This window comes from Crocodylus porosus, unplaced genomic scaffold (genome assembly GCF_001723895.1).
Source record: "Crocodylus porosus isolate Cpor-Errol unplaced genomic scaffold, CroPor_comp1, whole genome shotgun sequence".
Taxonomy (NCBI): domain Eukaryota; kingdom Metazoa; phylum Chordata; order Crocodylia; family Crocodylidae; genus Crocodylus; species Crocodylus porosus.
This window is the reverse complement of record NW_017728947.1, coordinates 41256544-41284030: the sequence shown is the minus strand read 5'-3', so window position 1 is coordinate 41284030 and position 27487 is coordinate 41256544. Positions and strand designations below refer to the sequence as shown.

The following is a 27487-nucleotide window of genomic DNA, read 5'->3' as shown; positions in this document are numbered from 1 at the left end:
CAGCAGGGCAGGCCCTACGAGGAGAGGCTACGGGACCTGAACCTGTTCAGCCTCCACAAGAGAAGGCTGAGGGGGGATCTAGTGGCCTGTTACACACTAGTCAGAGGGGACCAGCAGGCATTGGGGGAGTCCCTGTTCCCCCGAGCACTACCAGGTGTGACCAGGAATAACAGTCACAAGCGGGCAGAGGGTAGATTTAGGCTGGATATCAGGAGGCGCTACTTCGCTGTCAGGGTGGCTAGGATCTGGAACCAACTTCCAAGAGAAGTGGTGCAGGCTCCTACCCTGGGGGGTTTTAAGAGGAGGCTAGATGAACACCTTGCTGGGGTTGTTTGATCCCAGTGCTCTTTCCTGCCTTGGCAGGGGGTCGGACTTGATGAGCTGCTCAGATCCCTTCCGACCCTTCCGAACTATGAAACTAAATCAGTTAAGATGCTACATCCATCCAGGTTTATCTTAACCCAGTTTTGGCCATTTTGAAAGCAGTTTATGTGCACTGAACTTCTGCTGTGTTACAAATTTGAACCAGTTTCTGATCACTTATACCAGTTTATGTGTGATTTTCTATCCCTAGCTTGAGTGCTAACTCAAACCTTCTGGGCACCTCAGGTCTGACTGTCTGCAACTTAGCTCCTATGGGAACATACAGCTCTGGGGAACAGGAGGGCAAAGTGGGCTGGATGCAAAGCAGTAAAAAAGGACAAGGGTAACATTTTGCTCTTGCTATGGTATAAATGACTGCACGAAGCAGAGGGGAATTTTAGATCCTTCTTCTATTTCCTTTTCCTGTCTCCCTTCCTCTTTTCCTTTGCCATAGCAGTTGTAGTGCTTATGTCAGATTTGCTTCTAATACCCCTTTTCCAGGTTGCTTCCACCTTCACCTACAGCCAGATTCTGTAAGCATGCTGGTGTGTGGTAGGCCAGAAAGTCTGTGAAAGCTGTCTCCATGTAGTAGGGAAGCTTTGATTACATCTAAATGTGGAAACGGGTAAAGTCACTGTGAAACTCTCCCTTTCACACAGTTTATTTAAGATTCAGTTCAATGTAATTTACACAGTCCTGTTATTTTCAATACGCTATGGGTTTTTTGTACTGACTATGCATTAGTTGCACTGTAGTTACCATGGGGGAAGATGGCAGGTTTGGAGACAAGGCAGCTGTTTGTTACTAGAAGAGACAAGTCAACTTTGCAGGCACTTGTAATGGATGTTTCTGTTTAAACTCCCTGCTTCATCTGTCACCTGTAAGACCCTCCACAGTCAGAGGGTAGTACACACTCTCCAAACTGCTGTTTCAGACTTGGTCAGAAGCTAAGGCTCAATGTGTCCCATTCCCCACCCTCCTTTTTCTCACCAAATAAACACTTTGATTGTGGGTGATGAGCAGTATCCTAAGGAGCCTTGGGGAAGCAGAACACTGACCCCAGGTGCTCCCGTAGTGAGGACACAAGAAGGGCATTGCTGTTGCTGCCATCCCAGATTCCACAACTGCCACAGCTGGCCCAATCCCTGCCTCCACCACTGCTCAGGTCACAGACCCTGGCTGTTATACATTTGGGGTTGAGCCTGTGGCTGTGAAATTGCAGAGGACGTGGGAACCTGCCCAGCCCTCACCTGTAGCTTACTCTACTGTTGAATGTGGCCTCAGCAACGTTTTGGTTCTGTGATGTAGTACTGATTTCCTAAGGCCTTGGGGAGCAGCAGTTGTTAGAAGCAGAATGTGGTGCTACTGAGCAGAAAATGTGAGACTGTTCCTTGGTTTTCAAGATGGGGAAGTCTCTTTGAGAACAGGGGGGCATGTGTAGAACAGCAAAGGATTATACAAATTTCATTAATTAATTATTGTATTTCAACCTGTGTCTTGTCTCCCTCCTTCTCCTTCAGTTACCACCATCACCCTAGTCGAGAGCAGCCGAATATCTACAGGTGCCATGCTCCTCCTTGTCAGCCTGGCTATCTTCGTCATCATCAGCATTTACTATTATTATCAAGTTGGACGCCGGCCCAAGAAAGTTTAATTCCCAGGGCTTCCTGGGCAGGGAGTGGCAGGGGTCTGTGTCAGTAATTCTGCATAATTTTCTGGTAATCCCTTTTGTTCGAAAGCAACTTCCTTCTCTTTCCACTTACTGGCATGAATCGGACTGTAAACCCAGTGCTGGTGCCACTGTTAGACAAGGCGCAGGGAAGGATCTGAGACATGCAGGCCCCTCAAATCCTGTCTGGAGAAGGCAAATGAATAGGTTGAGGGAGACTAACAAGGTGTAAAGGCTAGGCTGGCTCAGGGAAAGGGGCTGGTTTTACTGAGGAAACTGGCCATTAGGAATCACAGCTCCGAATCCTTTGAACAAAGCACAAAATAGAACTAGCACATTGAAACCAAATCCTAAAGGAGAGAAGGACCTGAGGAAGCCATCAAAGGACTCATCTCATTCCTGTCAATCCTGGGCCCCTTAACTTGGGCCATCACTCATATTCCCCTTTTGAGTGAGTATATTTCAGGTAATCTAGAACCAACCCAGGCCGGTGTCTTTGGGTGGCACTAATCAGATAGCTCTTTCTGTGGCTGAGTAATTTTTCTTTTTTACCTAAGCAAATACTACATGGTATATTTAACCTGGCAACAGGTGTTGTGGAACTGCAAGCAGGGGGTCACATGATTAGACATGGAGCTACAAGAGGAGAACTCATTCATATTCCCTCTTTTATCATGGGCCATCTGCAGTTCTGTTAAAACTCAGAGCCACGCTACCTCTAAAACTAAAGCCAAGGGGATCTCTACAGAAGAATATGCAGCAAAAGGGTATTGTTATTGTGGTGAAAGAAAAATAATACTTAAGAGTGTACTGGGCAAGAAATGTGAGATGGAGGCTGAAGAGCTCCAAACAGGAGCCTGAAATTTCTCTGAGCTGGTTTTGCTGAGAAAATTCGCCTCCCTCCTAAAATGTCCAGCGTCTACCGGTCTATTAGCAATTGTAGTCTGTCCCATACCATTTTAAACGCTGTGTCTTCTGGCCAAGATGCAACAGGTTTGAGCTTGCTGGTGGCGCTGCACCTTTGTTACCAAAAAGAGTGGAGGGAGCAGAGGAAAGCCTAGCATAGATACAGCTTAGACTGGGTAAATCATTAGTGTACTTGTAGCAGGGAACAATCTTGGTCTAGCATGCTGAAGGACCAGATAAGCTAGGTCTCCTGCACCCCTTACACATGGGTATCAAGTTTCTGTTGATATCTTTTAGAGGAAGGACCAGGTTCTGAGGCACTCGGCTTCCAGGGTCCTATTTGAATGGGCTAAAGAGTGGCAAAGAAGGGGAGATCTTGCCTTCTCCAGATAGACCAGACATAAAAGGACCTCAGTGCCCATTCCCTCCCTTCTCTTTCCAAGGCCTATCAAGACCTGCCCTGGTTCCACAGCACTGGCTCTTCTATTTTTTCTAGTGACCATCCCAATGAAGAAACTACCCCTCCACACATGCCTACACTTCTCATAGTACCACGCTTCTCCTTCTCTACCAGACTGAATCCAGGAAGATTGTATATATGAAATGGACTTCCTATTTATGCACCAACATGAAGAGCTGTTGCAATAGACTAGTCTACAAATGGAAAAAAAATTGACCAACCTAGAAACTCCTATTGGTTGGGACCCAGAACAGAGTTGTAAACAAGAAAGTTAAGACTGCTGCCACTGCCATGGTTGCTAATGTTGCTAACACTAAGGGAATTTTTTTTTGCATAAATCAGAAAAAAAATGCCTCGGTCCAGTTAACAGAGACATCTAGTGAGCAATTGTAGTACAGCGTAGTATCTCCAAAAGACTATTTCTGTGACTTGCTTTTAGTATTTACAAGCGTCTGCATGAACTTGGGACACCACATACGTTGCACTTCCTGGCCATACAAAGTTTGTGCATTGAGTAGAAATGCTAAAAAATGTTTGAGTTGGTGATATATGTGATGATTAAAAACCTGTAGAGAATAATAGAATTTGGAAGCAGAGTCCAGTTAGAGGTAGAAGTCTGAAGAATCGCAACCTACTTGCCAAGGCTTCTTTCAAATGCTGCCCACCTGCCTGCACAGGGGAAACTACTGAATAGCTCATGCCTAACTGAACTTATAACTCAGAAGCATCTGGCTCGTTGGGGTAATTTTGTTTCAGCCTAGTGAGCAGGTGCTAGGGAGCAGCTTTCTTCCTTGGGGGGCAGGGAAAGCCAAAGTGCTGCCCACAGAGTTCTGCAGATGAGGCCAGGCTGGATGGCACTGCTTTGCTCAAGATGGAGTATTGCATGCATCGACCAGTGGTCATTCTTTCACACCTGTCACTGAATTTGGGCAGTTGGAGCCTGCACAACTGCATGTTCATTAAGTGGAACATATTGGCTGTAGCTGTTGATAGGGCCTTTGAGTAAGCAAATGTTGGTGAATCCCCGTCTTTGGAGGGAGTATGGTATAGAAGGTTAGACATGGGGAAAGAAATACTGGCAGTATGAGAAAGGTAAACCTGACCACAGCAATAGGGGGAATGTTGTAGAAGATGGGGCCTGTGTGGGTGAGAAAGAGGAAATATCTTCTCCCTGTCTCTCAGAGCTGATGTGGGATTAATTCAGCTAAAACAGCATCATCTGATTGGGAAGCATCATTTCATTACCCAGAAATCACCATCAAGTAGGCCATGGATGAGCTTCTGTTGCAGTGGTGAAGCATCCTCTATGCTCTGTTGGCCATTGAACAGTATAAATCTAGTTTTAGTTTCTGAAGGCACTGAGCTCAACAGACACCCCAAGTCCCTCTCTGCTTCCTGCACAGTGCAGGTTTCTCTTTGCTGAATTTTCAACTGTGTTCCACTCTATGGATAATCCAAGCATTAGATCTATTCTCTTGTATGCTTGCTGCCCCCTCTAAATGCTCAGTGACCTGGACAGAACACAGGAGTACAGACTGCAGCTCATCAGGGGGTGTGATTTGGTGCTAGTCAGGATGAAGTCCTGCTCCCTAACAAAAGTAAAGGACATGGGATGGTGAATCAGGTGTGTGTCTAAGCCCCGTTACATTAAAATGCTTTTATTTCAAGTTTGGTTTCTGAATTCTGACTTGACATGCTGTTATTGTCATATACTTAGTGTTATCATCATCACCCTTAGGGAGAGTGTGAGCCAGAGGACATACAAACACGCAAGCCCACGTGATTCTACTGAATGGGAAGGAGTTCATGCAATCCTCTCTGCCTGACAGTCATGACATACTAGCTGAAAGAGAACTTCCAACATTATGTCTAAGTGACCCTAGAAATGGCTGTGAGATGGATTTTTAGCAGCTGATTGATGGTCCCCATGGCTGATTTCCTGTGGCTGATGCCAAAAAGCTGACAAGCCTTGCTGGTTGCCTCCTTTGCTTTGGCTAAAATGGGGAATTAAGCAATTGTGTTAAAGTGACAGAATTAAATCCCTTGGCAAGAATAAGTCCAGTTCTAGCCACAGCTGGGATGGTGTCTGCCCTTCGTCCCACCCACTCTAATGACAAGTTGGGGTTGGCATGGCAATTTTTTGCTGAGCAATTGTGTTTGCTCACATATGCCTGGCACAGGTGGTGCCCAGGGGAACAGTAGATAACAACTAAGAGGCACTGTAGACTGGAGAGGGTTGAAAGCAGAGAGTTTGGAGTTAAAAGCACCTAAATTTTAGTTACAACTCTACTACTGATGACCTTAGACAAGGCACTTTTTTCTTCATGGGCATGTTTTCCCACCTGTAAAATCAGGAGTGTGGGCCCAATTCACCTCCTTGGGAAAGGATGAGATGAAAAGGAGACACATGGAATAACAGACTCTTTGTTCAGCCCTGTACATTGCTGAGAGGAGTGTTTTCCAAAGGCTCGTGTACTGCAACAGAGATGCGCCTAGATTTATGTGGCTGGTTTCTGCAGCTGGCCCTGCAGTGGGCAGAAACGAAACCTGTCTTTGTACAATCCCAGAATTAGTTATCCTCACCTTCAGTGAAGTCCAGAAGATTTGAGCAGTTGGTATAAAGGAGAAAGGGTATCTATTTCCAGTACCCACGTCAGCTTTTTCTGCCTGTTAGGTGTGTTGGCTTCCTTTTATACCTCATCCTAGCTGCTGTAACTGAGCTTATTCCTCCTTTGGTGCGAAAGTGACTGTACGTAAGCTAAAATGAACCATCACCTAAGTAAGTGAAAATTAAAAATGTGCCACTTCACTGTCACAATATCTTTATTTCTTTTATTTATTTTTTTTTTAAGAAATGCACACAGAAACCGTGCAGAATGCTTCAGGCTCGTGTTCTGGTTTATATTACAAAAATCCTTCAAATATAAAAAAGCATTACAATAGGGAATACAGGATAAATTAGCTCCACTATCTAATAAAAGGAACATTTACAATTTTTAAAATAGATTTCAACGTTATTACACACGCAGCCCATTTTCCCAGGCACTCACAACAGTAATTTGAGAGTTAAATAACAGACAGGGGATTGTCGACTTACAGAAACAAACTGCCCTCTATAATTACACGAAAGGTGTGTTGGATGTGGTTTGGGTTTTACAATGCAGGGACCAGCACTTGGATGACTCCCCATTAGGTCACCTTATGCAGCGCTGTCCAGCAAGCAGTGGTTTTTAACTTGATACTCTGGCCCCCAAAAGAATGCAGCAGAAACTTGGGAAAAAATGGACATACAAAAAAGGGTTTGTTTCTCCTGCCTAGTGTTCCAAAATGAGCAAAACACATTGATTATTATGCAGCATGAGACCAGAGGTCAGCAGCATCACCCCACTGTGGTAAAAAAAAACCACTTTTGAGCTGCCAAGTAACAAAGGATTTTCAATTCTGGGGCCTCCTATTCATCCCAATTCTGCAGAGGACATTTCCCCATATTCCCATTTGGCTCCATATACCCTGGACTGATTGTAACCTGCACTGGGGGCTTGCACATCTCCTAGCAGCTATTTCCATTTCTTTACTGGAGTGGGTTGCTTCCTGGCTGCTCAGCTATGTCCAAAATGACACTTTCTGGTCCTTACAAGGAGGGCGTGAAGATCTCAGCAAGAAGGGGAGAATGAGAGAATAGAGGAGACCAGTAAGCAAGAATAGCACCAAGAGGCCAAAGATGGACCAAAGGAGAAGAATAAGAAGGGACAACCAGGATGTATGGTTGAGATCAGAAAGAAAGAAACCTTGTCTCTCAGAAAAAAAAAAAGGAAAGTCCAAGAAGAGATGAGAGAGGTGAGGGAATAAAATAGATGGAGGAGTGGGAACAGACATGAGAAAATAAAATGGAAAGGGAGTGAAACTTTGGAAAGGAACAAAGAATGGGGAAAACCAGAAGGAAGTAAGCCTGGAAAGACAACATTTTGTGCTGCTCCCATATTTATTCCTTTGGCTCTCACAGGTTCCCCTCAGCTCGCAGTCTGAGGAAGGAGCATTGCAGGACATCTTGTGAGTCGGAAGCTTATTCTATGCTTTTATGGGAGAACTGGTCTTTTTTGCATTCAATTACGTGAGCCTGTGTCACCCAGGGCCTTCCTTGCCCCCCGCTAAACTGCAAGTTCTGATTTTAACAGATTGTTCTCAATAAAGAGCAAGACATTAAGAGGGCTGGTGTGGGGTGAACAGAAAAGGAAAGAGGCCAGGTGCCAGTTTGATATTGGTTACTTTTCCCAATTAACAACTCTGATTTTACTAGGTTTTCTTCCCCAGTGCCAATCATGTCCCCACTGGAGAGTAAAGTTGGAGTGTTTTTCTACTGTAATGATTTAGGAAATATGGGAGAAGCAAGGGTGTTTTTTGGTTGTATCTTTTACTGGACCAACAGTATAGTTGGGAGAGATGTTAACTACACAGCTGGTCCAATAAAAAAATATTACTAACCTCTCCCTCCCACCCTTGCTTTCCACTGAAGAGCAACAGTCACTTGGTGCAGTGGACAGCTTTCCCTCCCCCCACCATTTTTATGCCCTGTACCATGAGAAGCACATCAATTAGATGGCTTCTCCTACTCTTGTGGTTTATTCCCATTACAAAGATCAGTCTCCATTGTCCCTCAACAAGCCATGGCTGGCTGATGACTCGGGATAGTCTAGCATAGGAATTTTCTTTAAGTGCAGCCGATTTTTGGCACTTTAGGTACAAATTACAGAGACTTCCAAAAAGGGGCAGGCACTGCCTCTGCCTGGTAGAGCTGTTTTCCTTCATAGTATAGCTGGGCAGAATTTCATGCACCATTAAAAACAGTTCCTGTAGAGAGACCATCTATGAACCCATTTGAGGGAGCTTTAACACAGCATCTAAGACTGCTCAGTGGTTAACAGGCCTTATAACTTTATCATCTCCTCACTGCTGACTTCATTTGTGAGTGGTGTCTGGCTTTTTTCATGACTGTGCCCTTCTTTCTGGAGTGAATAGATTCGTCTCTCTTCATTCAGGGAAATATTTCCGTAGTCATCAGCAAAATTATTTGTGAGGTTGTGATGTGCTTTCCTCATCCATCAGCAACCTAATTCTTGGTGCATTTTAGGGCAGGGTTCTTGGTCTAGCAGTGCTCAGGCCTGATAATCTTTTAATGGGTTTGCTTCATCCTGACGCAATCGCTCAAGTGTGAGAACAGAACCCCTACTATAGAATAGACCCACTTCTATCACTCTAAGTACTGTCTGGCTTGGAGCTTCATTTCTGTTCTTTGTACCCTAGGATCCAGGTCCTTTGCCAAGAGTGCTTGTTAAAGGACTAAATGCATGAGATAATTTAAATGTCAAAGTGGTATTTCAAGAAGGCACCCAACCTCTGGCGACCAAAATTGAGGGCACTTCATCAGTCTGAAGCCCATGAGTGGAATTAGCCTAGCCAGAGCCAGAAGTCGTTTAGCTGCTAAGTAGCATGGTGCTATGGGCAGGCTAATCAGTCATGTCAGAAGGCAGAGCTTATTCGTCCACATGGAGCAGTTTGCCATCTTAGCACAGTTTTTTCAAGGCTTTTTTTTGTTATTTTACTGGACCAACTGTATAATTGGGAAAGATGTTGAACAAACTTTCAGGAAAGGCCTCAAGAAGGGTATTTTGTCCCTGAAAGCTTGCCCCAAATCTCTGCCAACTATATCTTTTATTGGACAAACTATATCACAGAAAAATCCTGTCCTGTCATAATGGATGAAGGTTAAATTCACTGTATATGCTTTGTCAAAATGCAATGCCACCCAAAGTCAGGACAAAAATTGCATTTCAGGGATACCAAACACAGGCAGCAAAATTCAGGACTCCTGATCACTCTTCTTGGTCTGATGGGAAGAGCTGTGGGGCAATTTTCAGAGCAGAAATGAAGCTGCAAGGCTTACAGTGACAAACAGAGTGGGAGACAACTGCAAATAGTCCACTTTGCTGCCAGCACCATGTCTGGGAATTCCTCACACGGCTGGAAGACACTGGGACTCAATGCAGATAATCACTACAAACTACAAACTATTCTTCAATGTACAAGAAGCAGCAAGGATTCTGAGGAGAAACAATATTCCTGCTCTCCTGAGGGTGGCAGTGTAAGCTTTCCTTGTGCAGACTAATTCATACTCATTTTTGAAGAGGAGCAGAGCTAAAACTGCTCACGCTTCTCTCATTAAATGCTGAACAGACAACCACCATGACAGAGAAACAAGGAAAGATATGAACCGAACTTCTGACTACATCTCAGCCCACTCAGTTCCACATGGGCTCTTCCGCATTTCCAACCAAGTACTCTCCTCCCTCATGGTGGCAACTCCAGGGGGAGGCATGCCCCAGGCCCAGCAGTCCAAGGCGGCCTGCTTTTTCTGGAGGTGTCAAGAGAAATGGGTTGACTCTCCTTTAGTAAACACACACTTCCATTTCCTGATTGGTGAACTGCAGTCCAAATTTGAAATCAGCAAGTAAGAAGCTGCCACAGTTTTCTGGTACTAAAAACCCTTTTTACCTGCTTGTCCAAAACCTTCCTGACTTTTACACCCATGTGATTTTGGCTGACCTGCTCCTGTGTATGCTGAATCTAGCCACTGTGTTGCACTTGGCTATTCTCTTCCTTAACTACATAAATGATACAGGTGTGAACACTAGGCATTTTTCTGCACTGAGGGGGCACCATGTTATTTCCCTTCCCAACCTCCCTGCAGGGTTCTTCAGTCCCTAGTGCAATCAGTTGTGCTTTGCTCCTGATCAACAGCGGTGCAGGCTGCCCTGGGAGAAGGTTGGTCTTTGTAGTGTAATGCACAGCACCTCAAAGTTCCAGCCCCTGAAGTACAATCCTTTTGGTCATTCATATATTACACAACCCTTTTTTCCCCCAATATTGTTAAAAAAAATAAAGTTTTTTTTTTCTTTTTTCCTCCTCTTCCTTTTTTCTTTTCTCCCAAGCCCATGGGATCATCACAGTTGTTCATGGGACACCTCCTACTGGATCCCTCGAAACAGACACATTGCAAAGATCATGGCAAAGAGCTGGGAAGGGGTGAGAAAGATGGGAGAAACAAAACATGACTGTCAGAAGCATCCTATGCAACAATGAAAAAGCCCTCACTTAATCCCAGGTATGGTTCTGCATTGCCTCCCACCTGGTATTTAAACACAGATTGAACCAGTAGCACAGGATGGTCAGAGAAAGCAGTAGGAAAGTTTGGGAGGACAGGGAGCCCCTCTCTGGTTTTAGCAGAGAAGGAAAAGCTCTACCTCCCCATACTCTTCATTGCTTTAGATCCTATCTCACACACTGGGCACGTCTACATGTTCATTAATGTGCCGTAGTTACCACGCATTCATTTTAGTACTTGTATAATCAAATACTAAATCAATGCGCAGTAACTGGCATTACTGCACATTAGTGCCAGCACATGCCGTTTTAGTGATGGTACTGCACAATAGCCTAATACTACTGTACAGAAGTGTATTAGCACTGTTTTTGATGTGGCATGCAACTGTGCAGTAATATTAGGCTACTGTGCATTTTGTGTCTTGTATAGCCATGCCCACTGTCAGCCAAATCCAGGTAAAGGACCCAATAGAGGTTGGCTATAGCAGCAACCTGAGTTCATTTCCAGATCACCTGAAGGTGTCCTGGCAGGCCCTGCTCCCCCTGTGTCACCTCTCCCCTTCCCTGCTTTCACTAGTGCAGTGGAGCTCACATGCCCTTGCTGGTCTGCTTTGCTCAGCAGGAGGGAAAGCCCAGCCACACTCCATGAGATGCTCCCCTAAAAATCCAAGAGCACCACCCACTCATAATGCTAGTGTGTGAGAAGCTGCGTGCCAGAACCCCTGTAACAGCATGACAAAGTGGTATCACTCCCAAGTAGGTGAGATTTTCTGATGGAAACTGGGATCTGCTAGAGCCGGTAATAAATTATACAAGGGAAACTGACTGGGATGCTCTCAGGCCCTTATTTCAGACTCTAAATACATGCACCTAAAAGGGCATAGTTTGAATATATTACTCAAGTTGTGATTGTAATTCTTTTCTGGAATCATACTTTTGTATAGAAGCCTCCTCATTCCTCCACTCCTATGGGCTGGGACACTCATGTGCTAGGTCTTGTCTTCAAAGAGACCAGAGGCAGTCTGGGGCAAGAACCATGCCTTGCATGTTTCTGTACAGGATCTACATAACATGGGTGCCACACATGCCTGCTTGGGGACTTCTGGATGATACTATGATATAACAGCAACAACACTGACACAATTTATCTACGGTTGTCTCAGCCTTTGGAGAGGTGTTAGAGATTCCTTGAAATCTTTGCTTATGCATGAAACTCATCTGAAATTCTACACCATGCTTAACACCAGAGGGCAGTATACGGGTTTGTGACCCAAGTTTACTTCTTTGCTCTGAGCAAACATGCAGCCTTCACTTACTAGTCAACTTGAACTACAAGTGAATAATTTTCCTGCTACATCTTGATAGGAATGGGTCTCCTTGAAAGGAGAATGTTCAGCTCTGTTGCTAGCTTGTGCCTACAGATACTGCATTTTTTACCACGCTAACAGCTACAGTACCTCAATGGCCAGCACTCCAATGGCAAGAGCTCCTGCAAGGTACACGTAGGTCTCAAAGGAGATCAAGATCACAGTGTAACAGCCCTATGAAGGAATAAACCATGGTGAAAAAACAGACAAACAACAGCTTTTGCTTTTTTCTAGACATTTACTTAGAGTCCTTCTTGATTATTTAGTTCTTCTTCGACCCAAAAGCTAGGTATGTGATACCCAGTCCGCTACAAAGCAGGTGACAGTGACACGTTAGTTGGTGCCTTGATGGAGGACAGCCTCCTGGGATATTCAGGTTTAGTGCACCATGTATAAAACCAACAGGCAGGGATAACATAGTCATGACCCATCACTAATCAGTCCAAGCCTCACAGCAGGCAGACAGGAAAGGCAGGGGAAATAGATAGAAAGATGGACAAAATTAGGCAGTACAGGTTAGAGGTGCAGCTATTAATTAGGCTGTTTTGATTGAAAGGGTTTATTTATTTATAACCACAGAGCAGGGGTTAGAACAGAAGACTGAGTCATTACTTCTGTGTTGTATTCCAGGCTTAGCCAATAATTCACTTTGCAACCTAGGACAAGTCACTTCCGTACTCTGTTCTTTACTTCTCCATCTGTAAAGTGGATCAAATCATATATACACCTCCCAGGGGGTTGAAGACTTAATTAATGCTTGCTAGCAGCAGCCTTAGCACCCTTGGATAAATGGGATCACTAAACTGCAAAATAGATATTACCATCATCCTCCTTAAAGTCATTTAGGATTATCAACATTAATTATTAGTCACATTATTAATAACCTGGGAACTCCTTAAAAAGTCCCTGTACAGAGAACAGTGATTTGAACTCTTTTGGGAATCACCAGCTTATCCAAAGCTGAGCTGTCCTAGTGTAGTGCTAAAATTCTTAAACCCAATGACAAATTTTTGCAAATGGATTATGTGAAAAGAAACAGTGTCTGTTCAGTATGTAAGTACATGCCTCCTACTGAGTATTTCCCAGGGGTGTAGCAGAGGGAGAGAAAAAGAGCAGCTTAGGCATGTATATTTTAATCCCAGTCCTCCCAAATGTGCACAGACACACATCTCCTCCCTCCGCCACCCCTAAAACTTGGGTTTTAATCATCTAGTTCTTTCATTTGGCAAAGGGAACAATATGTGGCCCTTTACTGAACATGACAATGATTCTGATATCAAACAAGCACCCCAAAATAACAAGAATATTATAATAATAATAACATTTGGCAGTCATCAGGAGTTGATGTGCCCTTTGGCTAAAGAGTAGGGGACGGAGAACATAATTTTGAACAACAAATAACTCTCGGTGGTGTTCACTGAAGGGACCAGCATATTGTCCCTACTAAAGATGGAAAGGAAAGGTTGCTATCATTCTCTCGCCAAAATATTCTCTATTCTCAAGGCCCTTATGTTATAGCAACCTTGCTTCCACCTGCTGTTTCTTTTCCCAGTATCTTCAGTGGTGCTTCATACATTGTCACAAAAACAGTTCTGCAATCTTCAGGCTGAACCCCCTACCAAGCAGCAGCACAAGACACTGCCAGGGAACCACTGACCTACTCCCTCCTACTGGTCTTTGGATGGTGTTCTATAAACAGCAGATGTTTATTGGTATAGAGTCAAAGGTGCTTGAGTACACACATGCTTTTGCCATGGGCCAATTAGCATCAACACATATTTATGCAACACTGCTATTTCTCCCAGGGCATGCCCCTGCACACATGTTCTGGCATACAACAAAGTGACCAAAGTGTGGCAGAGGAGGCTAGGGCCAGCACCTTTACCTGGCATCCTAGGGGCCTCCCATGGCAGCAGCAGCACTGCTTGGAGTCTGGCCAGCAGCCAGAACGTGGCTCTGCATGGCCAGCCTCAGTTCCTGGTGGCCCACACTGCTGCCGTATGCGCCACTTTACTATTTTTAGCAGCAGGTTTTTTTGACACCGGGATCTCCCAGTGTCAAAATAAACCTGCTGTGCTAAAAATTAACAGCACGGTGAATGGGTGTACATGCACGGTGTGCAGTCTGCAGTACCTCATATGGCTTTGACGTGCTGCAAATGCATGTGCACACTTGTGGGGATGCGCACAAATGGTGCACCTCAAAAAATTAGAACTAGCTTATCAGCAGTAGCTGTGCATTTGTTACGGTTCTATCAGCAGCACAAGTGCTTGTACAGATGGTGCTTAAGCATTTTTACCATTGTACTGTATATCTTCACTCTGGGTTGTACTAATACCCACACTAGTAAACTGGTGGCAGCTGGACCGTTGGGGAAGTGACTGAGTTACTGATGCTGGCTTTTTTTGTGCAGACAAACGGACCAGGAAAAAGCCTGCTCTTGCTTGATTTCCAGTTTTGCAGAACCAAGATATGAAACCTTTGATGTTTATTAAACAAAACTCCAATTTCAGTCCTACTGTGAGTCTGTCCTAGCTGCCTCTGACCTGTCTTTGATGCATGCAGTCACACTAGGCTAAGCCTGGAAGCCAGTATCAACTATGACAGCTCTAGGTAGCTTTGCTCTCCAAGATCTTGACTTTGGTTCAAGACTGTCTGAGAGCAATCAACATTCAACAAGCTTTCCATTCTCTTTAAAGAAACACCAGAATGAGCTATTTCTTAGTTTCTTTTCTCTAGTTCTGTTTTTACAGTCATCCTGCTGCAGTAACACCAAGAGCAATAAAGATCTACTTTTCCACAGGACTGAGAAAGGAACTCATGCACCTGATATGCCATGGTGATGCCCCTTAAACAGAAAGGCAACAGTGGGAAAAGAGACAATTTTATTCTCATCATTTGCCCTGTTTTTCAGTTTGTTGCCTCTGTCTCATTCTCTCTCTGCCTCCTTTTCCTGTGTGTGCCAATTAGACCTGGCAGAAGCAGTACTGCAGCGTCTGCTATGATCTCTCACCCAAAGCACCCCTCCAATATTTTCCGGCCCCCAGACTATGGAACAGCTTACACACAATTTCTAAACTCATCATCTTTCTTTCACAATCTGCTGTCAAGTACTGGAAATGGAACTATTGCTGCGCCCAAAGGGGAGATGAGAAGGCAATGTACAGACAGTGTATACAGTACAGCGGTCCTACAAATAGTGGATGAAAATAATAAAGAGCAAACCACAGAACAATGTGTTAATGGAAGTATCTGGGCTTTGGGTAAGTAAAGGGAAAACAATGCTGCTAGGGGAAGTGTGTGGATTCACCTAACGAAAAAGGCTAGTTCAGTGCACAGTCAAAATAGAAGGTGATAATGTCTCAAATGTCCTTGTTAAAGCTTAAAGCTGGTAAAAAAGTGGTGGACTGAGTCAAAGTGACTGAAATGCTCTGCTTATCCTTAGAGCCAAGGAAGTCAGGGCAGAGCAATGTGGACAAAGGCCCTACTCTTGCATGCTTCCCTAGTATCACTCAGTATGGCTAATTCTTTCCTTGAATGAACCATCACTTTCAGTGAGAAGAGACCCATTCAGTCTCTCCCTTCTCTGTTAAGCAAGCCAACAAGTGACAGTAAGGGCTGACTGTAGATGTGTGGTTTTTTGTAACGTTGATACTGAGTAACTGGGAACACTTTGGTGCCCATAAAAAAGGTTATTTCACCCTGGGGCCACTTAGCAGCCAGTGGATAGTAATTGGAGTTCTATCACTACTGACCAAAGTTGGCATACGCCTAACTTCCTGGTGCCTTGTTGCCACCTGTGCAAAAGGAGAAATTCCTGATTCTGCACTATGCTTAAAAGTAGAAATTTAAGATTTATATTGAAACAAATAACTGTACAAGTAATTCTACTTTGCATTTCATTAATCTTCTCATTCTGTACAATAAAAACTGCAGGAACAATGACAGCAGATGAAAAAGTCAGAGAGAGAAGGAACCAGAATAGGGTTCTTGGCTGCTTCAAGGTGAGGAAATGCAACGATAAATGTGTCATTTTTTACCGTAAGAACATGCATCCATTACATCCCGGGACATGTACTATTGATATCACACCTCTATGCTCCTGTCGTGGGTTTGAAGCCCACAGAATGAAGGAACACTATTAAAATATGGCACAGACTGTACACTCACAGCATATAGTTGGTTTAGGCATTTGCTATCTCCATCATGGCCATGATGGTAGGGACAGATGAGAACCGTCACTTCCCATCATGCTCTGCTTCATGTAGCAGAGTCATGGGGAAGCTCCTTTGAGCCACAAGATCAACTCCCTTACCTGTCGGTTCTGGTACATTTCCAGTCCTTGAAGGCAGTCTTCCTTCCCAATGAATGGTCCATCCCGGGTCTGGAGTGCTCGCCGGCAACATGCTTCTGGTACGGCATCACCTGAATGTAGGTGCTGGAAATGAGAAGCCATTTCAAAATCTTCTGGCCCATTCACTCCGCAACAGCCAAACTAGGAAGCATTGCATGGAAAAGAGAAACTAATTGGTTACATGCTGAGAGGAGACATCACCAGTATCTTTATTTACATATTTACTTATTCATGGGATTTATAAGCCATCTTTCCCAAGAAAAGCTCAAGGTGGCTTTCAGAAGAGAACAAAATAATTTATAAAACCAGTAAGCAAGAGAACAAAGCAGGAGAAACAAAATAACTTAGAAATGCCAATAGATTAGACCATTAAAATATCCTATACAGAGACCCTCTCCCAAACAATATTTCAAATTAGCGTTGACTGCTATGTGCCGGCCCAAGCAGGAAGATCTTAAACTCTAGGGCATTCCCAGAAGATGTGAAGGCTCAGGCAGGCTTCAAGGGGGAGGAAACTAGACCCAAGGAGTGACTACTGAGAATAACCTCCCACATGTTTTTGACAGCAAACTTGGTGCATTGATAATACTTGCAGGAGGCTGTCCTTGGGTGACTTTAGGGACTACAATGGGGCAAAAGGGAAAAGATGCTCCTTTAGGTACATAGGACCCAGGCCACTGAGGCCTTCAAACTCATGATTTTGTGGGAGGAGGGAATCTAGCAGTGGTAGAGAAAGGCAATGCCACTGTCACAAAACCAGCCAAGGAAGTAGGCCGTGTTCGTAATAAAATATTTTATTTTCAAGCGGATTACACAAGTATTGTTATCCCCATTTTATAGATAGGGACACTGAGGCACAGAAATATCTAATGGAATCTTTCTACTGACTTCTGTGCATTTTGGATCAGAACCCAACTGCCCGGATCAAGATCACACCCTAAATCTACAGAAAATGTAGACCATTTATTTTTCACCCTCCCTATGGTTGATGCCCAGAATGTTCTATTTCCCATGTCAACTCTAATTCATGAGATGGTTCACTGAAAGTCACCTACAAGCACTCAAGTGATGCTCTTATTCAGTCATCAAAAATTTTAAATATTTCATGCATAAAATGAAAACTTCTTTACTCAGTTCCTGAACTGGCAATAGAGGCAAGACTTTTTTTAAACTGTAAAACTGGATTGGCAAGTGCCCTGCACTACAGCAGAGTTTTCAAAGCACACCACCTTTCCTTCCTGCTCCTGGAGAAGAGTATGAGAAGAAAATTCAGACTTGACAGCACAATCAATCTTTCACCTCCTTTTTTAGGATTATAATAATGAAGTAAATTATGTGAGTGAATATTTTTGCACTAAACTCTTGCCCCTCAACCAATCTCACAGAGGCCATGAAAAAGCCATCGGGTAGAAACAACTTTAGATCACTGATGACCTAGCAAGGGTTTGAAACAGTATTCTTGAGAGCAATAACCAGGGCTCTCACCATCAAGCTAACTGACTGACTCTGATGTTATGTTCCTTTGGGACCACTGGCAACTCAAATAATGCATCACTTTCAGCAAGGTGGGTGCTGCCAGCAGGAATGTAATTTAACTGCTAATTGATCAATACAATCCAAGATGGCTTGTATGCTGCATAGTGTTTTACCTCATGGGAGTGTAAGTGGCAGCTCTGGGACAATCCTTTTCTAAGCTACTAAAATGCCCAGGAGCATACATTGACTTACTGTGATCATAACTGAGTTCCAAGTGGAGGAAAAGACATCCGTCTCATTATTCCCTTGGTAGTGTTTCTTTAGCTCCTTGGTGAAGAACTCTCTGGTCAGCTGAAATATAGAAAATTAGTAGAAAAAGAGAAGATGATTGCCTGCACCATCATTCTTGTTGTACCCATTCCTATATTACCAATCTAGCTGTAGAAACAAGTTTCTATGCAGTTATCCCCTGGAGAAGAAAAGTCCAAAAATGGTCTAGTTTCGGTAAGTTCCCAGAACATGAGTTCTACATCCTTCAAGGACATGCACTGAATCTGCCCTTCTGCAAGAAACTAATGGACTGATCCTCTGAGATCTTCTACTTAGCACTTCCTGGAAAGTGCTAAGCACCCTCAACTCCCATGGATTTCAGTGAGAACTGAGGATGCTCAGCTACTCCAAGAGGTTCTTGCAGGATTAAGTTATAAAAAAATTGAGCTTTAATCCAAACCACAACTGTAAGTAGGCATACAGATGTGGCCTGCAAGTTATAACACCTAATCTGATGTCCCATGAAGTAAACTAGGCTCTTTCCATTGACTTCAACAGAGGCTAGTTTGGGTTCTTCAAGCATTTAAACTGGAAAGCTCATTACACGTGCAGGGGTTAGGTGTCAGCATGTGTATGCTGCATGCAAACTTTGGAAACCAAGGAGCATGATACTCACTCTGACTGGGTGCGTGGGGCAGGGGAGTGGAGCTTTGTGACTGCAAATACTGATTTATATGTGAGAATGCTGAATGAAACCCTCCTTTATTCATTGTGTAACTGCAGCCAGTAAAACCTTGCTGACTTTTGCCTCCTCATTCCTTGCAGCTTTAGTTTCAAAGTAAGTAGTGATGTCTTCATAACGTATAGATGGAATACCGACATCTCAAATACACTGACCTCTACTTTAACCATATCCATGCCGAATGCAACTTGTGTATTTAAACCACTGGTTAAAAATAACTAAAAAAGCCAAGATTAAGGTATATGTAGGTAGTCTAAAGCTAATATTCACCTTTTATTTATTTTTTACATAAGGGCCTATTTAAAGAGAAATTGTCCAGGGCATAATTGTCTTCTGACTTGCATCAATATCCCTCTCCACTGACTTTCATGGAACTACTGCAGATCTTCTCCAGAATCAGGCCCGTCTATTAAATCCCCCTCCCCTTCTCCCACTCCCTGCCTCTGGCCTTACCTCTTGCTGTCCATACCACTCCTGGCAAGCGGAAATGCTTGCGCGTGCTACACCTGATTCAAGTTTAGATGGCTTAAACTAAGCCACCTAAACCTGGAACAGTGGTTCGCACCAATAACTGTCTTTCTCTAAAACATCAGACCTGAATTCTAATCCAGACATCTGCACTAGCCCAGAGCACTACTGAAGTCCACAGGCCTCAACCAGGTACACAATCTACTCCAAACTGTATATTGCTAGATGGGAATCTTCAAGACCATAAGTTCTTTGGGAAACCAATAATCTTTTTTTAATGAATTCTGCAGTGCCAAATACTGTTCTGATATGAAACTACTACTAATGCATACTATTAAATATAGCAGAAAAAGTAGCTTCACTTTCAGGTTCTTAATATGCAATGTGTGGGTTCCAAACAACGCAGGGACTTATATATTTCTTGAAAAATCAATTGGTTCCTTTAGAACTTTGTTAAAAGAATTAATGGAAACTTTAAAGGTAATCCCCGTGCCATTGAAATGCTGCCATTTTTTTCCAAAGGGCCCAGAATGCCACCTTGGGGTTTTTTAAAAATTATTTTATGCATTTATTTAGCCTTACAGGTGTTTTTAGGCCTGTTTTTACAAAATGTAAATTGACACAGAGTAACATTTTCAAATACTCATAAAAGACTTAAAAGTTTAAATCAACTGACTTCAAATGAGGTAGCTTTTGAAGTGCCTTAATCATTTTTTGAAAAAGGACTTCAGCAAAGTCACATATACGATTTGAGAAGCTGAACGCTATCAGTCAGACAAGACATGGATTTCCCCCTGAGAGATCAGTATGTTAGGGAACAGTGAGTTAGACAGGACCCAGACATATGGTCGGCATTCTTCTCTCCTGCCCTTCTTTCGCATAATTTACCCACCCAGATCCCCACCCTGCAGAGCCAGTAGCACAGACTTTTTATTGATGCATGTCTATTTCCTAAATGCAGACTTTGAAACTAATATTATGGTTAGTGAAAATCCCAACTGGCTGCCTTTGGCCCAGTCTAAAACAAAAGAGTCATTTGAATATAAAGTGAAACCTTTATTTTGACAGCAGCCATCCCAGAGGAAATTGGTTGGAGTTTGTGTGATTTTTATAAGACTTGGCCTAAAACAAAGCCCAGAGCTGGAAGGGTCTGTTTGCCAGAAAAATAACCAATCCTCCTTTGTTGCTGTTAAACTGCAGCATGCCCCAAACATCTGAAGTTCAGAAAAAATGTCAAAATTGGGCTGCACAAGCTGCTTTCTTCTTTAAGGAAAATACATACACATGCAGGATAAAAGTCAGCAAGGCGCCACACAGAGAGGGAGAAAACGAATATGCGACCAGGAATGATAATGGAGTTGAAGACATTAAAGGGCTCAATGATGGAGCTAATCTACAAATCTCAGTCACAGGTCTGAAGATGTGTGATCCCTGGCAGACATAGCTGTGCTAGCAGAAAACTCAACTAGAGATAAAGTCACGCTGGCAAAAATGTGTTGTGACTGCTAAAACTAGTGAGGTGGCTTTCCTAAACTGGTACATATCAACTGAAGGAGAACTTTGTCACTGTAGCCTGTTAATATTCCTAAATCAGCAAGTGCTCCTTGCATAGACAGTCTAGCAGTCTTTCTTCCATACTGTTTGTCATCTATGAAGCTCTAAGTAATCTATACAGACAAGTAATCATCATATTTCTTTTTCCTTACAGCTGATGTAACTGAGGCACCAAGAGCAGATGTGACTTGCCCAAGGTCACTCAGAAGGTCGGTGGTAGAGCTGGAAATAAATTCCAATAATCTTGACTCCCATCTCTGCTCCCTCCGGTGGGCATCTTTCCTGTCCAATGTGTGAATTTGTTGACCCTCTCAGATAGGTCCTAATCAAACACATCAAAACTAAGCCCAAAGACATTTTGAAGAGAATAAATGAAACTCCTTTACCAGAAGACAGTCCAGGTGAAAGAGTTAGTCTTGCCATCACACTAAGGACTGTCTTAAAACAAAGAAGAAAAAACAACAACAACAAAAAGACCTTTTGTGCTTCTTTCAGTTGGGGCTCTGATGGACCAAGAAGGAGCTGGCCTTGGTTCAGACTAAGTTTCTCCCTTGGTATGTTGTTTATGAAAGAAATTCAAAGTGAAATAACCACCATCCTGTGAAGCAGAGCCCTGCACCTCAAGAAAACTCCTTCCCTAGGAGGAACCTCTGACACTGAACTGCACAGGTGTGAAGAACAAGTATGACTATTGATTGCATTCATTTCAAGGGTTCACTTCAACACAGCTCTGCGTCCTACTGGACTGATGGAATATGTCGCTCTACCATCTTATGTCAGTTACTCCATTTCCTCTTTATCTCCTTTACACAGTTTTCACCAGTGCCAACCTTTTCCTCTGCTGTGCTGTCATTTGGAGCACCCTTCTTCCCTCTCTCTGCATCACTGAATCTACATCTAATTTCTAATCTCATCAGAAAACATCTCTGGTCTCTGTCTCTTAACCTCCTTTTTCTCCTTCTGCTTTTAAGTATTAAACTTTGCAACTGTATTATTTAGCTCTGTAGAGTGGTGTGGGAGATAGTGTGTATGTTAGATGCTGTACTAGATAATGTGGTATGGCACTATCTGGAAAGTGAGCAGTTGCAACCAATCTGTTACTTCTATATCTTCTGTCTAGAGAACATGGCCATGCAGTGCAGAACGACAACTATAATAGTAACATTCAAATGAAGGAATGTCTGTGAAGCAAGGTGCACAAATCCACATTTAACACTGCAACCTGGAGAGCAATTTCACTCGGTAGCATTTTAAAATGCGAATCTCCAGGTAACATTTTAATCACTTGTTGCTGCAATCAGTTTTTTTTTAACCTCACTGACTTTACATTTCTGAGTTGTCTTGCACAGCCCTCATGTTTGGAAGGAGAAAAAAGTGTGTTTCAGCACAACTAAGTAATCTAAATACTTCATCCAAATATTGATTCAAAGTCAGATCAAAACTTGTCCTTTTGGCAGATACACTGTCCAGCCAGCCAGCTCTGGGCTAACCCATACACAATAGCAAAATGAGTTACAAATATTGACTAAGCTACAAACTGGGGCTATTTAAAATATACAACGACACAAAATACCTAGGCTTTGTTCAAAAGGAGTTAGGGAGGAACAAAACCAGAAACCTCACACTCATGGACAGGGCTGTTTCCCAGTGACTTTGTGTCTGTGGATAGAAAATGATAGAGCTTCCAAGATTCTTCACATCTTTTCATCCATAAACTACAGATGGAGGAGGTCCAACTTAAAAAAATACAGGATTCTACAAGGTTTTTCTTATCAGCTGGCTGTTCTGACAGGGGGGTTCATTTAGCTCTTGTGACTTGATATAGAGCTCTCTTTTAAATTTTAACGTACTAAGCCCATTTGAAAAGAGTGCTTCATGAAATAACCAGCTAAGGACTTGCTCTTGCAATTTACAGCATGTCTTCAACTTCCCATGACTTCAGTGGACACTGAGGACACAGCTGCCTTGAAAGATCAAGTCCTAAAAAGGATACAGAAATAATTACGAGCCATGGCAGAGGTAATCCCCCACCACTGACATTAACAAATTATACAGGCACAGTAAATGAAAGGGGGCAGCTAAGGACCTGGTTGTGCACTTGGAACTAACAATATGGGCAGTGGGGCATTTGCCTTCATGACAGCTGCTGGACTGCATCACTTGTGGCCTGTTACTTCTTTTATTTACACCTGCAGACCAGGAGTAACTCCATGGAGGTAATCAAGTTACAGTGATATAAGCAAAAGGAACATCAGGTCCCCATATGTTTGTCTAGGCGCTGGTGCCTCTTTTCTAGTTTGCCACACAAAACTATGAAACTATGCTCTGTTCTGGATCTGGGTACAGTCAGTCTCCACAAGCTGCCTCCTGCTTACCCAAGAACCTACTGACTAGTGATTTAGTTATCTGTCCCCTGTGAAGATAAATCTGGGGGAGCAATATGTAATTCTGCATAACTCTGTGTGTGTGTGTGAGCAATATCTAATTCTGCGTAAGTGTGTGTGTATGTGAAAGACAGTGAGAGAGAGACAAGTAGGTGGTTGTAGGTGGGGGAGGAATTGTTTCTATGTGTGAGGTCCACTTGTGAAAGAATCCTCTAAAGAACTCTCCGTGCAATAGCTGCATTGACCAGACCACATAGACCCCCCAAGCTGCAACTTCTATTTAGAGAGCTGTAACTATTCCCACTAAGAGAGTTCTCGCTCATTTTGAATGGAGTATCCATGCTGTTTACAAAGCACCGCTCTTTCCCAACTGTTTAAGTGCAAAGCAGAGATATGAAGACCACCAGGTTATAATGAAAAAATTCCACTCTCACCCCCTGCCTGCCTCCCCATTGACCATCCTACTGTACAAACACGGTATTGTTTTGGTATCAGCTTTCTAACTCTTCTGTTTCTCCTTGTTTATAAAATTCTTATACAGATAAAATACAGCCTGGCTGGAGTAAATCAAAACTAGGTCATCATACTGCAAGGTCCTTCTGTGTACACTTGCTCAGAAGTTTTCACTATATTCAGTATTGGGCAGTATTGTACGTGTAACTAGAAGGAAAAGTCAGAAAGTAGATGAAGAACCAATAGTAAGAATATAGATCAAAGATCAAGGAAAATAAATATCAGAAATCACCAATGACCAGCTATATATAGCCCATTATGAGCTGACAGGTTTGTTAATGAATAGCAAAAAAAGATTTTAATTTGAGGAGGGAGTTGAAGTGGGGCAGAATTTTTCCTTTACAGAATAACTGTGAAGATGTTTTATGCACAAGAGGGGATATGAAAGACACTTGTGGGAGAAAGGCCGAGTGGACTGGGAATATGGAGGCTAGGTATGGACATTCATGCCCGAGGTGGAATCAGGCTAAGTTATAAGGTGTTCTGTAAGCAGCATAGTTTAGGTCAGTGGCGAACAAAACACATTTGCCCTTTGACTGAGGGAGGAAATGGAGGGGGGCAAATTTTAGACTGGGTTCTGCCATTTTTAAATCAGTCTGTGTGCGCCAAACTTCTGTTATGAGTATGGACCAGTTTCCAATCACTTATACTAGTAAAAGTGTAATGTCTGTACCTGGCCTGACAGAACAGAGGTGGCAAAGTGCTGTGCAATGAGACACATGGCAGAGATGTAGGGAGGGGCTAAAGTCCTTTAGGGTACAGGTAAATAGAAGCCTTAGCTTATCAATAAATGAACAAAGTATGTCAGTTACAAGGGGGCTGAAAACTTCCCACAGAGCAGCTGATGTGTGGTAACCATCCATATGCCTGCATTTACTCTGCGGTAAATGGAAGCCAGAACACAGCTAAGTTGCTCTGAGTTAACTTCACTTACCAAAAGCTAAGAGCAGAAGGTGGAGAGCTGAGTCCCCACCCCCTTTCAATTTTCTATATGTTGTTTTACGTTCATACTCTTAGAGGTAAGAACTCAAATGTCTCTCTACATGTGCTATGGGGAAAGGATCAGTGGAGAACATCAGAGACTGAGGGAGGAGGGGCAATGTGGTAGGAGGCAAAAAAACAGACCAGAAGGGCAAGCTTAAAAACAACGAGCCTGGAAGGGACAAAGCGATTATCAGAAAAGCCTGGGAGAAGGTCAAGCTGAGAGGGAATAAAAGCATGCACAAATTTTAGCAGCATGGACAAAGCAAGCAGTGGAGGGCAACGTCTTTCAACATATGTATTAACATGTGCTACATCAAAAATGAAAGAAGAAAGATGCTTTTAAGATAACTTTACTGTAAAACTATTTTTCTATGAGGATGTGTATCTGGATAACTTCTGATACAATGATTTGCCTGCATGAGAATATGGACTCTGAAAATCTTCAGGAGTTAAGTACCCCCTCAGCATATCTCCTGTGTATATAAGCCATCTACCTAGCACAATTCAGGTTAGTTTATATTCACTGGCTGCCTGGAACTTCTTCAGACTGAAGGTAACAATATTGATGGTTCATTGATATTCTAAAGAAACACTCGCTCAACAGACACATACACGACCAGCTAAAATCTAAGCTCCACCTGGGCATGCCTAAATCCCACAGGGACTCAGCGCGCATCCAGCATGTCCACAACAGAATACTTACATTCTCTCTGAAGATAAAAGCCAGGATTGCAGCCGAGAGCTCTGCCAGGAAGATTAACAAAATAAACATGAAGAACTGGAAGAAAGAAAAAAAATAAGAAGAGGCAGATGGGCCATTAGATCTGTGCTACAAACAGCAGGAACACAGGTTTGAAAAGTCACCAAAGGGATGGATAAAACAGAATGAATTTGGTGTTGTTTTTGTTGTTAGTCAAAGGGTACAAAAATTAGGTAACAATTTACAGCTGATGCATAGGCAGGATCTGTATGGTTGCAATATACTGGTTTAGAAACTGGTGTAATTCAAGAAGTAATACGCTTGTGATGACAAAGGCAAACTGGTATAAAGCTTCTTGAATCAGGGTAACTTATTTCTATAAATTTAGGGGATATATGTAACATACCATTCACACACCACTGCCACCCTTCTATAAGGCAAAAGAATATTTCAATTACCTTAGGTGGTCGAACAGCTTTAACTACACTGATTTCTATATCAGTATAAAATGTTATGAATACTGTGTATAGACCAGTCCTCAAAAGGACAAATTCCAAAGCTGTAACTTAAGAAAACAGCTACAGAAGCCAAGGGGCTCAGAATGTAAAGACTTAAAGCCTGATATCTGGCTATTCTTAGATATAGTGCATGGTTCTGGCAGGGTACCACAGTCTCAAAGTAAGCACAATGGACAGTATAAATTATACACACTTCTGAGACACTGCATCAGTTACATAAAGCCACTTCTGTGCAAAACTGAGAATCAGGTCCCTTAGAACTTAAATCCCCAAGACTTGGCCCACTGATACAAAAGAGAGTATATCAGAGTGAGGAGTTCATGATGCCTTCAGAGTTTGGTCCCACATAAGTGAGGTATAAACAGTGAACTCAGGCAGGACTGCATCGCTCAGAGGGTAACAGACATGTGGAATACACTGCCCATGAAAGTAGCTGGAGCAATAAGAAATTAATTCAAGAGATAACTGGATTTGTTTCTGTGCAAGGAGATTATTGAGTCTTTCTCATCAGCTTTTTCTAGTTCCAAGACAATCTTGGAATGGTAATATAAAGCTTTGGTAATGCAGCTTTATATTACCAAAAGCTATTGCTAATACCTGAGCACCAAAACCTATGTTCAGGTATTAGCAGTAGCTTTTGGTAATATAAAGAGAATTCAAATTCTCTGGCTGGAATGGACAAGCCATTTTTTAATATATCATTTATTAAACTGAAGACAGTTTTTCCCATGGAAAGGTTGCAGTGACTGGTCTTTTGCTCTCCCTTTCTGCTCATAGAGCAGGAAGCAGAAGAAATGGAACCAGGGCTCAGATGACAAAACAGGAAGGTTTAAAGAAGCAGGATTTACATCTCATAATTCCTGCTGAGTGACCCATTGGTTCATTTACCTTTATAATCTGTTCTTATTGTCTGAGACTTCTGAATGTCTCAGTCACTCTTCCCATTCAGAAATTGTTTCTATTTTTAAACTGAGAAGGGGATGTGAAAGATGGAGTGATTACAGTGAATGATACTTTGCAAATCTGTAGCATCACCCTTCAGAGGATCTCAAAGCACTTATGAATGGTTTATGGTAGTGATCCATGATTAATTCAACAATGATGCTAATTATATATTCATTTACTGGTGAATGCACTTTCATCCAGACACTAGAGCAGGGCCAGCAATACAAAGAATGCAGCTGCTTAGACTATCTAAGTCAGGGGTGCCCAACCCCTGGGCTACGGGCCAGATCCAGCCCCCAGCAATGTGTAATCTGGCTCATAGGGCTCTCCAGGGGTCTGGATATTTGCCAGCGGAGGAGCACCACTCCTCTGCTGCCAGATTTCCAGACCCATTGGGGAACCCAGGCCCTGCACACAAGATTGGGCACCTGATTCTGGTGCATGGAGATGAGCAGGGACAGTGCAGGCCATCTGGGCCTGATCACCAGGGATCCAGGTTTTCCATGTCCAACAGAAAAATGGAGTAAACCATGGATTTTACCTTTTACCAGAGGCAAACATGGATTTCTTGTTTTGCTGGAGAAACCTGTGGACTCTGAAGTTTTGGGCTGCACGCTGGCAGAGATCCAGCCTGTAAGGGGGAGTGGAGAGTAGGA

General features: G+C 43.0%; 2 protein-coding genes across 6 annotated transcripts in view; one reads left to right on the top strand and one right to left on the bottom strand.

Moving 5' to 3' along the window:
- Window positions 1-6213, top strand: part of TP53I11 (tumor protein p53 inducible protein 11) — a 54436-nt gene extending 48223 nt beyond the window's left edge. For both annotated transcript variants that reach the window (XM_019551268.1, XM_019551267.1), the window contains one exon: window positions 1884-6213. In XM_019551268.1, coding sequence (XP_019406813.1) covers window positions 1884-2017 — 134 coding nt within the window. In that variant the 3' untranslated portion in view covers window positions 2018-6213. The remainder of the gene's footprint in view (window positions 1-1883) is intronic.
- TSPAN18 (tetraspanin 18) overlaps window positions 6204-27487 on the bottom strand; it is a 199695-nt gene continuing 178411 nt past the window's right edge. For all 4 annotated transcript variants that reach the window (XM_019551266.1, XM_019551265.1, XM_019551263.1 and 1 more), the window contains 5 exons: window positions 25372-25446; window positions 18006-18104; window positions 16239-16418; window positions 12014-12097; window positions 6204-10468 (listed from right to left, as the gene is read on the bottom strand). In XM_019551266.1, coding sequence (XP_019406811.1) covers window positions 10421-10468; window positions 12014-12097; window positions 16239-16418; window positions 18006-18104; window positions 25372-25446 — 486 coding nt within the window. In that variant the 3' untranslated portion in view covers window positions 6204-10420. The remainder of the gene's footprint in view (window positions 10469-12013; window positions 12098-16238; window positions 16419-18005; window positions 18105-25371; window positions 25447-27487) is intronic.